Consider the following 13,551-nt stretch of genomic DNA (forward strand, 5'->3'; position numbering starts at 1 on the left):
AGAAACTTATCAAATGAGTATATTGAATAGGAAGAAATTATAATTTTATTGCAAATGAAATATACAAAAATAAAGAACAAGTTTGAAAAAATATTGTGAGGTATTTGTGTTTCAATAAAATAACTAAGCTAACCATTTTCAGTAACAATTTCTAATTCACCATTTAGGTCATCAGAATTAATTGCAACAGATTCTATATCAATATCTGGTTCTTCAACTTCATCTTCCTTTGTAAAGCCCAGTAAGAACTGTTTAGCTTGATCTTCCTATAGTATAAACTAATTTTAGGATCTAAAGGATTTGAGGAATTAAGAACATAAGTTACTTACTTTTGCCTTTTGGAATTGTTCAGATTGTATAATCAATGACTCTACTAAGGGTATACATTGTGTTGGTTCTTCACTTTTCTTTGTTAAACTTGAAGTTGGTTCTTCAGAAGTTAAACTTTTATGCATTAATGTCCGATGTGGTCTGTATCTTTTATCCTCAAAAGGTTTCTCTAATTCACAAATGTGTTGTACATGTTTTTCATTCAGTATACCACAGGAATTTTCTTTACAATTAACAGACATTGTACTTAGTGAACTTTCTAGATGCTGTATACTTTCTCGGGACTTTAATTCCTTATAAACTCTTTTATGAGCTTTTTTAATAGACTCTCCTTTATCAAGAAGGTTTTCTATAACAGTTCTGTAAATATAACAGTAAGGAAATTTACTTTTAAAGCAAAATAACCGGTCAATTTCTTAGTTCACCTATTTTTCAGTAGCGCTTCGTATCTATTTAGCATTTCTTTCAACGCTTCAAGGGATGTTTTAGTTAAATCATGATTTTCCTCTGAACTCATTTTTATTTAAAATTGAAGTTTACTACTTTAAATACTTTACAATTTTGTTTTTATTTTAAAATAACACCTTTTTAATAAACGTCACTTTTTGAGGTTATATTATGTTACTTAACTCTATGCTCTTAATTACTCACAGAAATTTACTTTTCATAGAATAAATTATAGATATTTTCCATATGATGAACCAAAATTTACATTTCAAATTTAATTTATATGGGGATCAGTTGTTTTTTTACTTAGAATAACAAAATACTTTATTTGAGTATGTGTATATGTAGAAACACGTTTAAGTGTAAATGTGTATATTAATAATAAGTATGTTATTCAACTTTTAAATAAATTTAAATTTTATAGTATAGATGAGTAACGCTCTTTTAGTATTTTTTATCTACAAGTACTTGTATGTTAAAGTACTATATTTTTATACACACGTGTAAACAGTATAATCAAAAACACTTTCTAAGAAATGTAGGGAAGGGAAGACTAATAATATAAACAACAATTTAAATCGGTTTTACTATAAAACACAATCTTCCACATTAATAATTAACTGAAGCATAGAAATCACTACTGCAAATTAAAAGGAACAACATAAATTAGCTAGTTGTACCTTAACTGTATTTATAAAATTACAACATATTTTATTTATTAAATGAAATAGAGCTACCATTCGGCATCACCGTTTGCTTTTTGAAAAACGTAATCTTCGCCGTTTAGATTCATTATTCCGTCTTTCAAATGGAACTTCCATTTATTTCGACTTCTAGTTATCTAATAAAAAAATAAAAATGTTACTTCATTATACAAGAAATAGTGATGATAATAATACTTTACCAACAAGGATCATTTATACAAAATATTTACTAAATAAATAGCCAGGACAATTTACCTTGTCATATTGACACACAACAACATTCTCAGTGTCAAAGAGATCTGAAGGATCTTCATCGGTAACATCATCTTCTGAGTTAAGTGGTTCTTCTTCTGGCCCTCCTTCATCCAAGTCTTGATCTTCTTCATCTCTGTCCTCATCAACATCTTCTGAAGCATCTTCTTCATCAGATCCATCTTCATCATCATCAGATGTATCAGCAGGACCATCTAATTGAGCAGCATTAGGAATTCTTGTACACATTCTTGTTGGTTCTGAGCTACAGCTGGGCAAAGTAGATTCTTCTTCGTCAGAATTACTTGCTCCATCAGTTTGTATCACAGATTTATTAACCACACTACCAATATTCATTGATTGCTGCTGACTATTAACAAACTTATTAATGCAATGTTCCTTTTATACCAAAAGAATTCCACTTACCTGCTGAAAGCTGCATTAACATGTTGCTGAAGTAATGTAGATGCTAATGGTTGAGGTAAATTCATTGTAGCTGTTAAGACAGGTCCAGTTAATATTTTTTGAAGCTGATTGTTTTGAAGTGCAGCTGCAGGAACTTGTATTGTCAAAATTCGACCTGCGTCTGAACCAGCTTGAACAGGTAATGTTATTTGAATGGGAACCATTTTATTATCAATAACTTGTGGTATTGCAGTTTGCATGTGATTATTTGGAGGCACTTGCCCCACAACTTGTTTCAGTACTTGGGTTTGTTGCTGGGGCTTTGGGAAGCCATTTGTACCATTTGCAGCATCACCAGGTAATTTAACACCTTCATTAACAGATTATTCTTTTTTAAAATAATAACAGTCTTAACAAAATATTTAGCTACCTATATACAACTTGAAGTGTCAAAACAAATAAGCTAATGTATAACTGTGCATATATTATTGCTGCATTGAAGTCCTGTATTCATTTATGAACCAATATTACCTGATTTATCTTCATTCTGATGATTTTCAACAGCCTTACTTGCCATTAGTTTTGCCTCCCAGGTTTGTTTTAATTCCTGAAGAATATGTTCATCAACACCATCTTCCAAAAACAACTCACGTACCCCAGCGATAACGTCTTCAATAACATCTTGATAAATGCGTACCTAAAGAAAATGATTCTTATTAACTGAAATTAAAATGCAATCAAAATGTCAAGTATAAAATTAGTTTACACTTTTAACACCTTGATAATACATTAGTAGGGGTAGGATGTTATTAAAATACGCTTTAAATTAACATTTTGAGTAAGTCTAATTCTGAAAATAAACTATTTTAGTTTTCATAACATAAATTATAAAGCAATAACAAATACTGTGTTACTAACCCCTTTATGTATGATACTTACCACTGTGGTTTTGCATAAAGAAGACGCCATTTCGAGTTGTTTTAATGTCCTCACTCAGTACAAGCTGTTATAATTTTCAAATTCTAGTTGAGAATTTATAAATCGTAAACATCTTATCTATTTCTATATCCACAACATATAATGAGCACTCCTGAGGTATCGAAACTGTCACTGACTGTCACTATGATAATTCCGTACAAGCAAATGACGTATACACAACTGAAGTCAATTGAATTCCTTTTTGTGTCGCTACTTTAAATTCACTGTTTCACAAAAGTATTTTTTTTTTTGCTATACATTTTATTTTTGTGTAGTTATAGATGTTAACGGTATTTGATAACATAATTTTTAATGTAACTCCACTGTAGTTAATAACTATGAAGTGTTTATTTAAACTCTCAATGAGTCAAAAATCGATGTTGCATAAATAGATAACCTTTTTGAACATTTGCCGACAGTACTTTTTTAAATTTTAAATGTTTTTACCGCCCGCACGAAGACCGCAAACAATTATAATTCCGTATGTTGCGGCGGAAATTTTTTTAATATAGCGTAGTATAAATTACAAAAAGCGTAAATGCTAACCGTAAGGATTACAATTAAAGCTACCCCGAACACGACACTCAAAAAACTTCCATCTATAACGCCCACTGAATTATTTTTCCCTCTTTCTTCAAGCTTTAAATCAGCTAGTTGACGCTCTGCCATAAGTTTTTTAATCTCTTTCAGTTTCTGACGTAAATCTTCGACGGTCTCCTCTCGAGATCCTAAAATAACGTTTACATTGATAAATTGCAGAAAGAAAATAAAACTGTATAAACTACCGTCTTCTATTTCCATATCGCAAAAGAATTAACCACACATTTTTAGCCAGAAAGTAATATTTCTTAATACATTAAACTGCACTCCCTATTCCAATTATTATTCAGGAAAAACTCCCCCAGATGCGCACGCTTTCGCATTCCTTTACTCTCCATCTGCAAACCTTAAGGTATTGACTAAATTGTAAATCTATCCTTGCTCATTTTCATTCAAAAAATTATGGCAGCAGTTATGTCAAACGATTCAAATATTCCAGTTGTTCGCGATTTTTCGAGTAATTAACGTGACTTCTAGCGAAATGATATAAGGGGTGAAATGAGCTTATTTAATGATTATTTTTATGCTTATCTAAATTCGTTGAGTCGCCCTATATTTTGCGCTTATTTTTTGTTTCGTTACAAGCAGTATGCTTTTTGCAATTTTTATTAATTAATTTTGGTACGAATTTAGTCCTTATGTTGAAGATACCTGTGAGACTAAAACAACGCGATTTTGGTGTTTCCTTCGCTTTGGATTATTGTGAATGCATTGTAAATATGGGAACAAGAGCTGCAGCATGTAAGAACTTATATAATATAGTTGTTACAATTATTNGTGTTTTTATGTCCTTCCGTTTACCGTTAGTAAGTATCTTGAAATTTCCTTTTCTTATATTTTTTAAATTTAAATGCACCACGCGTCAGTTTTTCGCAATGGCGGGAAAAAGTAACTTGCGCTTTTTATGATTGTACACCAATAAAAGCATTTATATTTACGTAAAAGAAATATAAGCGTTTTTATGGAGAATATGAGTGACAAAATACTTTTCTATCATAACGAAAAATTTTTGAAAATACAGAAAATTAGTTAACAAAAAAAATCTTTTAAGCTCGCTACACGGAAAGGGAATATGAAATAACGCAGTCGGTTTCCGCGGTTATTATGATGATATTTAATCATTCCTCAAATCCAGCACATCATTGTCAATTATTGGAATGTTTAATGACCCTAAAGCAATCGATATTAAAGGATCTCCTTTGCGTAATAGCTTACGGTACAAGTACTGCGAGATCTTCAGCAGCAAAACTTTTATTTTATTATTGGCCTGCTTTTGATCCCAATCTCTTTGATAGAAAGGGACTTATTTGTAAACTAGGGGGTAAGTAAAATTAAGCGGCAAATATACGAAAATAATTTTCTTTTACTTGTCACCTAATATGGTATAAAAAAATCTCAAACGAAAATAAAACGTAGTAAAAATAGAATCAAACACTGGATTACTTTCATACATATTTATTGCCTTGGCAGTATAGACAAATGACAAAATTTTGTGAAAACATTAGTGTTTGATTCTACGTTGATTGTTAAAATACAGGCGATCCTGCACCTTTTGTATGCCAAAGAGACATGTGTTCAAATGCTGGGAATGCTGAAGCAGCGAAAGTATGTTATGATCATTGTATAGCAATAACTTTTGCCAATGATGTACCACCTCCCCTTTATTTGTGCATTGAATGCGCCAACGAAATACATAGGGAACACCCAAATCAAGTTTTCCATGATATTTTACACCCTGTTCAGCAAGTTTCTATGGTTTGTGAAAATAAAGTAAGTACACACCTAAATAAATTTTCCGGTAAAGGAATTTTGCAATTTTTCTTTTCATATTCTTCGCTAACGCAGAATTGCCGATCAAATGATAAATCTGCAGTGTCAGTGTGTTTCTCTATCGAATGTGCAAGTTATAATGGTTACAGGCCAATTCGTTATTGCCAACAATGCCATAATAACAGGCATAATAACAGAAGGGGTGGTGATCACATATTTCATAAGAGTGTCCCCCCCACCTGGAGCCTCGATGAAGAAATGCACACATACATGATAGAAGCAATAATAAGTTTGTTGAAAGAGTCAAAGCTTCAAACTTCGGAACCAAAAAGCCAAAGTGCAGGACCTGCTTCTACTAGTGATAACAAGCCTTTAAGTCTTCCACCTCCTACTGATAACATAAGCTCAGAAGAAAGGCAACTTTTGGGCCGTTATGGGGTTTGGCTCTTAGTGGGGAGATGTACTCCTAACGATAGCACATCTGTTGAAGTAATGGGACGACTACTATCGATGCTATTTCATTGGTTTCACATGACTGCCTACTCTTTTGACGGTTAGCCTAATACTTTTGTCTTGGTTTTTACGTATTTTTCGAAATTTAAAACAAACCAGAAACAAAAAATAATGTTTCTTTTCGGCCAGTATATTTTCTTTTCTTAGAAACGACAAAATTTTAACAAAACACGTTTTCAGGACAAGAAAGTATTTTGGAAAAACTTAAGGTTGAGAATGTATGTAGCTGGTTGAAGGATCTTTGTAAAACACATTACGATCTTTTTGTTTCTTGCCTTTTACCGCATCCTCCTGATTATGCTAGAATTGGGGGCCATTGGTGAGGAATTCTGATGAAAAATTGATGTTTTCCGGACTGCTCAGGAAAACATCAATCCTCATTAAATGATAGTCCAAGTTCTACAAATGTACTTCTTGTAGGGACAGTTTAGCATCTAGGACAACCCATTTGAAAGATGGTTTAAACCGTTTATTTCATTTAATTCCTTATGAAGTTATTAATCAAGAAGTTTGGGATTTTGTCATGCCTCATTGGATGGAAGCAATCGTGAACGATGTGCCCGAGAAGGAGCTGCAGGAATTGAAAATAATACTATCGAAAATTCTGGACACAGATATGAGTCCGTTAGGTTTTAATGCTGATAAAATGTACAACTTCGTTTCCCAATGTTTTCTCAAAACTCCCGCTCCTGTTCAAAGAAAGGCACTGAAGTGGTTGCAAGTAATGAAAAACGATAATAAAAAGACTACATAGAATATCTTTCAATTAATTAAATTGTAGGTCCTTTCGAATTTGGAAATTATTATACCTTTGCATTTAGTCTTTTCAATATTTCGCGATGGAATTCGTACATTAAAGTCGAATACGCACACAGAATCAAACGACAATAAACCGGTCGAAACGATTGAGGCCATAGCTAAACTTCCTGCCTGTAAGTAATTCTTGAGCTATATTCACAAATGAGCTCATTTAAATAATTAGCTCCAGTTTTGCAAGATTGCGACTCCGGAAATACCTCGATTATGGACGAAGAAAACGCCCTTGCCCATAAGGATTCCAGTAGCATACCAGAACAAAACCTTTTCTGCTGTATTCTAATGCTGGACATTCTTCTAAAGCAAATGGAACTTCAAGATGTTGATAAACACACCGGGATCAACTCGTCGTTATGCAAAGACGTTTGCAGATTGCTAAAGTGTATGATAACAGCAACATGGATAAGTGGTCATAAATGCTCATCAAAGCCCGCCGAATGTACTTATTGCGAAGCTAGCGTTATGTGGCATCAACTGTGTCTTAAATTGATTCAGTATTTATCACCAGAAAAGCCAGCACATCCTCCAGATGTACGTAACTCGTTTAAAACTGAATTATTTATTTTGTTAGTTATCAATCGTTAAATTTTAGCCACCTCTCGAAGAATATACTGACGATTATTATAGTAAAAGTCCTCCTGAAAGTAGCAAAAAGGAATCGAAATCCGATGTTATTATGACTGTTCCTGTCCCCGAAGCCCATTCAATTGGAGGAGTCTTAGTACACATGCCCCATGTGTGTTCTGTACGAAAAGTATACAGTTCAGCTTAGTTTTTTGCTTGAGTCATCATTAGTTTCCCTGTTTTTAGTTAGTTTTTGACCAATTTAAGGGTAATTTATTTATTTTTTTTTTTTGTTGGATTTGTTTCATTTTTAATGATTTATTTAAAACTGATTGCTACGAACTTTTGTTAACTCAAGCATTTTCGTATAAGTGTTTTGGTGTTAATAATTGCTTTTTTCCTCTCCTCCCTAATACATGGATTTGATTATGAAGGTACCTCTTCAACAGATAATGACCGCGACTGTTGAGACAGTTTCAGAACAATTAGACCTTACTGCTATTATTCCTGCGGAAAAGGTTGTCACAGCAATGGCAAAAGCGATCACAATGTCCGATACCGAATATAGTAAAGAAAACATAATTTTTCGATTTCTTTTTTCCCAGAAAGTTCACTCAACTATTTTCAGATTCACATTTGCGCCATGATAAACCAAGGAACGGAAGCGATAATTGTTTGACTAATAAGGGGATCGATGACGGACCCGAAAATATTTTTGACTCTGATGGAAAATTAAAGTTTTCTATTGAGGAATTGCCCGAACAATTTCAATACGTTTACTACCTCTTTTCGGCAAGGAGATATCTCTACGCATTTAAATAAGTGATTAATAATTTTTTTTTTTCAGGAAGTGCCAAAAGTTGTAAAATCAGAAGTGCTTTACTATATGTTGCAGTGTTTGAATATATTTTGTTTGCACGGCGATGCATGCACGAAAGCTTCTAAAGAACACAAAGCCTTTTTCAGATACATACAAAATAATTTACTCATTAAAAAGTGAGAATTTCTGTAAAGTTGAACACATTTACACATTTTCCCACAAACATATATTTTTAGTTTATGGAATTTATGTAACTCGGAACATTCCCATATTGCTCAGGAAGCAGTTCCACTTTTGCTTCATTGTATCACATTACCGTTCGGCGCGGATGTTTTTTGGAAAATAATTCAGAGTGATTTTCACAATTCTGATTGGAGAATTCGATTTACTGCAGTTGACAGAGTAACTATGATTGCCAGGTATTTGGATTTGGCTCCCTTAAGAAATTTACCAGCCTTACAAGCCGCGTTGGCAAATGCTTTTTGCTATCTTATAACCAGTATGGACGATTGTAGTGTATATGTGGCACAGAGGGCAACACTTTATTTAGGAACAATACATGACACTGCCATTAGGGTGAGTGCTTTTTTTTTAATTCAATTTATTTTTTCTATCTTTACGTCTTTCACGGCTTGTTCTTTTAGTTTTTAATTTTTCCTGGTATAAGAAAGGTAACTGTGCAAGTAATGGGACCCCCTCCCGTATTAGAGGGCAAAAGGGTGGATGTTCCAAGAAGGTCTTTCCCACTCCTCTCACCCCTTTTCTTCTCGATTCGAGAGGGGTTCCGTCGTTTCCACAATTACTCTAAAAAAAATGTTATTATTAGGTACGATATTTGTGAAAACTATTTAATTAATACTTTTATATTTTAGTCTCTTATAATATGCCTAGAAACTCAGTTTGATACAGTTATAATAGACAGACCAATGATTCTTCAATCTCTTTACCAGCTTCATAATTCTTTGAGCGAAAGAAAGTTTTTGAGTTGGGATTTTTTTTTGAATCGTTTTGATACGTTATTTTTGGAAGCGCAAATTAATTTGGAAAAGTCCGGTGATATTTCATATTTAAGAGGTATTATTGTTATTTATCTTATAATTATCGATAAATCATTGTGTTGTTGATAAATTAAACTAACAGATTTAAGAAACTCAGATATGAACAGTGACGTTTTCATAAGAAAACTGCATAGAGCTCAAGAAGCACTTTCGCAGCAATCAGACAGTGCCACTAGCTCTGTTAAGACTTTAAGTGCCAGTTTTGGTACCAAATGGCCCTATAAAAGGACTATGTCGGCACCCGCTTCTATTATATCTAGACACGAGGCAAAAGGTTAATAAAAAAACAAACAACTTTGCTCTTGTAACTTTATGTTTTAAAAATAATTTATTTTAGAAACGAAAGATAAAATATATAGCAGACAGTTTTCTGCTCCAATTTTAAAAAGGAAAAGTTCGAGATTTGGAATCGGTCAGTTTTTAGGCACTAGTAACAGCATACCAGGTAGAAATTAGATGTAGTGTCTTGCTATTCTGTAGGCTTACAGGGCAAGGGTCTGTAGTTGACCTTTAGGATTCTGGGCATTTCCGAACCTAAGGGACAGTTGCGGTGTCTTGCTTTTAGATAGATGTATTTCAGCAAAAATTCTGTGGTAAATTGTGTAAAACCAACTCATTATGGTACAAGTTACTGCTGAAATGGATTTAATAAAAATAAAATGGTTTGCTAGAAAACAGTTTATATTACCAGTTTATTTATTTTTTCCAATTGGGAAGTAGAAATTTATATTGGCATGTGGAATTAATATTGTATATTTAACTATTTTCGTTAAAAAGCATGCCTGTTTTTAACTTGTTTCACATTTAAAAATATATAGAACGTTACAAGTATAATTAACGAAAGTTTCGTTTTAATTAATTGATGTAAAAAATAATTTATATTTAATTGATTATAAGAGTAGTACAATTTTACTGTTAATATACTATTTTTGTTAATTATACCTGTTTGAACCTGTCTATATTCGCCTTACTAGATTCCTGAATGGCTTCAATAAAAAGGTCTCTGAAATGTTGCATGAAGTTCTATCTCCAACACAACTTACTTGCTCTTTGAATGTAGGTATGTGACTGATTAAAACAAGTTAATCCTATAATCATTTAAATGAAAGTGTTTTACTGAGATGTGATGATGCACAAGCTTTGCAAAAAGATGATTATTTAACAAAAAGTTAGCTATTAGTTTTTTTTTGTTATTGTAAAAAGGAAATGAAATCATAATTAATATTTTTAGATGGTCACATGCATTCTTTGAATATTGCCGATGATCAAAATGTCATCGGTTTTTTGCACAGAATAATTGATTTGGAAGAAGCTGACAAAGAAACGATGCATTTGTTGGTTTTTTTGCTAATGCAGTTCTTATCAAGACCTGATGAAGCGTATCCAACTGAAAACAAATACATTTCTAAATCGCAAGGAATTGTGCTGCGACACCTTTATCTTTTACTTGGTTACAGTCAAAATGATCGAGGAATTTATATCTCTCCTCAACGTTTGAGATCATCTCCAGCATTTTGTGCATTTCTTTCCAATTTACCCCAACTTTTGGATCAGAATCATTTAATTGGTCATATGCTTCTTCCAACAACTATGATACTACTACAATATTCCGCTTCCCCACATTCTGTTCAAAACAGTGTGGATCTTCAACAACCAGTTTACAGTTTATGGGCTTTAGAACCTCATTCCAGAAGGTGCTGGCTAATGTCAGTAGTCGTTTTACTTTATAAGGTAAACCAACATGGGGTTTACTATTATGTACCTAATTATCTGAAATAAACATTTTCTGATAAAAGAAAATTTCAGTATCAATACAATCAATCCACCCATTGTGGTCAACTTTCGTTTCTTATAAAAATTATTCTGAATACTCTTGATGCGCAACATCATCAGTGTTGTAGACTACCAGCGACAATTATTATGGGAGGTGCAAGTTCCCGTTCTAGAGGTACCATTTTTCAAGATATTCGTATCAAAAATATTCCTTTCAAATGCAGTTTTAGATGTCAGTCAACCATCTTTGGGTACTGAATATGAACATGGGGATAAATTCATCACTCCTCCCTTGTCTCCAATGTATTCTCTAGATGGGCAATCGGTTCAAATCGCAGCAGGATTGAGAAATACAAAAGTCCAAAATATTCACGCAAAAATTGCATCCGGAACTAGTATGGAAACGCATTGGGAAGAATCATCAAACGATAATATTCGATGCTTAAAAGTGGAGAAAGTAGATGTTAATGTGGATATGGACGATTCTGAATCTGAACTTCTCGCTATTCCTGAAAGTGACACTTCAGAAAGCACTCTACAGGGAAGCATACACGTATGCATCATTTTGATAATGTAATTTTTGCCTTTTGGATTTACAAAAACATTTTTATTTAGAGTTCTCTGGAACTCGGAGATGATAACTATTACATTCATGTCAAAGAAAAAAAGTGCCATATAGAAAAACATCTTGAACCTGGCTATAAAAATGGATCAAATAAAAACAAAGCTTCTACTATTGAAAATCGTCCGACGTGGTATATAGGCGGCAGTCAAGAATTTGTTAAGGCAAATGGAAATAAAATATACAAGACTAATAAAATATCGATTCATAATCATTTGCCAGCAAAAACACAAATGAATAAGAACTCCATCAATTCGAACTCGGTGTTGTCCAGCACAACATTAGCAGATTTACATATTCAAAATAATAATATCGGTAGCACTAATAATAATCATCGTACAATAACACCAGTTACTCCTGAAATACTAAGAAAGAACGAGGAACTAAAAATTTTAAGTTGTACATCGTCGTCTGAAAGCGAAAATTGCTTAAAAGAAGATAAAACTATTCCAAATTTTGCTACTCCTACTTTGGAAAGGCTACTTCCCATTGGGTCAAGAATAGCAGGTATAAAAATGTATTTTTAATTTAGAGAAACATTTATGGAAGAAAATATCTCTGATTTTAATTACTTTCCAGACTCGAGATCTCCTGAATCTCCTCTTTCAAAAATGGACATTATACCAATAGGTGAACGCTTTTCGCATTTTTCATATTAATTTTTAAACTCGACTTGTTTTAGATTTACCTCAAGAAGTAGTTTGTTATCCTACCCTAGATTCACAATTGGAGATTCCATCTCAGGAAAGGCTATTACCTATTGGTCAGCATAGTAAAGATATCACACATCTTGTTGATAAAATGAAGCAAGTTTTAAAATTAAATAATCAAATTCAAAGACCATCAGTGGAAAGTAAAAAAGTGATGAAAAAAAATAACGGAAAGGATGAAATTCCTCGCAATCATAGCCCTAGAAGGCTCATCAAACAGGTTGCTTTAGAAAGTCCTCCCGGTCAAGGCGAACTATTTACAACCACCCTCAATGTCACTTTAAAGAGTACACTGCTACCAAATTATGATAGAAACTCTTTTTTCAACTTTATCTTCTTTCAGAAGATACATCATTAAATCAGAAACGCCCAAGAAAAAGTAGTCCGATTTCCCCAATATCTTATCAGTACATGGAAAATAGACAATTTGGATCTTGGGTAATACCACAAGTTGCCCCTAAACCAGAAGGACAAGATCTTAAACAAAGCTCATTTCGAACTGGCGACGATTGCGTTAGTGAGAGATGTTCAGAATGTGGTACAGCTCGTGAAGAGTATAGTGATGAAGAATTAGGATTATGTATAGTCGCTTTAGGCACTTTTATTCATAGGGAACCTGCTTCTGCAGCCCCATTACTTCCAGAAATATTACACGCAGTGGCTAAGTAAGTTTTCAATGTTTTATTAATACAATACTTAATCATATTAGCGTCTTTAAAGGATTGCGACGCATACATTATATCCTTGGCAAAATGAAAGCAATGTACACTTACCAGGAAGTGCAGTTAGTGTAGCTCATCAGTTCTTAAGATGTGTTTTACATCAGTTAGCCCCAAATGGAATTTTTACACAGATGTTTCAAACACGCATTAGTGGTGAGATATTTACTCCATTGAAATATAAAAAAAATAAGTTGAAAAACGAATATTGTCTGTTTTTTCAGAGAAAATAAGAACTCAGTTTTTTAAAAGTGTTGTTAAAGCATTACTAGATTTTATGGAGTTAAACCCCGTAGCCCCATTGCATCTTTTACTCGAGGTATATTTCCTTTTCGTATATTTTAAACTTGATAATGTTTTACTTCTTATTCTTAAGTTTTTCCATTAACCAGAAAAAAATGAATAAAATTGTACTGAAGTAGAAAAACTTTTGAGAATAAAATAACAAGTGTCTTGCTATTCTGTAGGCT

At 32.9% G+C, this 13,551-nt stretch overlaps 3 protein-coding genes across 3 annotated transcripts in view; 1 reads left to right on the top strand and 2 right to left on the bottom strand.

Annotated features, from left to right (window-relative positions):
* LOC108740530 overlaps positions 1-13,469 on the top strand; it is a 31,787-nt gene extending 18,318 nt beyond the window's left edge. The window contains 27 exon segments of the mRNA XM_025981617.1: positions 2,392-2,496; positions 4,479-4,522; positions 4,768-5,037; positions 5,254-5,486; positions 5,562-6,039; positions 6,180-6,318; positions 6,420-6,720; positions 6,781-6,934; positions 6,937-7,346; positions 7,408-7,569; positions 7,814-7,946; positions 8,008-8,171; positions 8,227-8,375; positions 8,436-8,775; positions 9,072-9,273; positions 9,340-9,531; positions 9,595-9,702; positions 10,489-10,988; positions 11,064-11,205; positions 11,261-11,583; positions 11,646-12,159; positions 12,232-12,282; positions 12,335-12,649; positions 12,706-13,027; positions 13,083-13,237; positions 13,306-13,400; positions 13,458-13,469. Coding sequence (XP_025837402.1) covers positions 2,392-2,496; positions 4,479-4,522; positions 4,768-5,037; positions 5,254-5,486; positions 5,562-6,039; positions 6,180-6,318; positions 6,420-6,720; positions 6,781-6,934; positions 6,937-7,346; positions 7,408-7,569; positions 7,814-7,946; positions 8,008-8,171; positions 8,227-8,375; positions 8,436-8,775; positions 9,072-9,273; positions 9,340-9,531; positions 9,595-9,702; positions 10,489-10,988; positions 11,064-11,205; positions 11,261-11,583; positions 11,646-12,159; positions 12,232-12,282; positions 12,335-12,649; positions 12,706-13,027; positions 13,083-13,237; positions 13,306-13,400; positions 13,458-13,469 — 6,013 coding nt within the window.
* Positions 87-914, bottom strand: LOC108740533. The gene is made up of 3 exons (XM_018474885.1): positions 756-914; positions 330-690; positions 87-266 (listed from the first exon to the last, which is right to left on the bottom strand). The coding sequence occupies exons 1-3, from the start codon at positions 845-847 to the stop codon at positions 129-131; spliced, it is 591 nt and encodes a 196-aa protein (XP_018330387.1). The 5' UTR covers positions 848-914; the 3' UTR covers positions 87-128.
* On the bottom strand, positions 1,345-3,246 carry LOC108740532 (transcription initiation factor IIA subunit 1). Its single transcript, XM_018474884.2, has 5 exons — positions 3,078-3,246; positions 2,670-2,835; positions 2,160-2,508; positions 1,737-2,103; positions 1,345-1,618 (listed from the first exon to the last, which is right to left on the bottom strand). Exons 1-5 carry the CDS (start codon positions 3,105-3,107, stop codon positions 1,511-1,513), a joined length of 1,020 nt encoding a protein of 339 aa, XP_018330386.1. The 5' UTR covers positions 3,108-3,246; the 3' UTR covers positions 1,345-1,510.
* Positions 13,470-13,551: the final 82 nt, after the last annotated feature.

Source organism: Agrilus planipennis, unplaced genomic scaffold, assembly GCF_000699045.2.
Source record: "Agrilus planipennis isolate EAB-ADULT unplaced genomic scaffold, Apla_2.0 scaffold179, whole genome shotgun sequence".
Lineage (NCBI taxonomy): Eukaryota > Metazoa > Arthropoda > Insecta > Coleoptera > Buprestidae > Agrilus > Agrilus planipennis.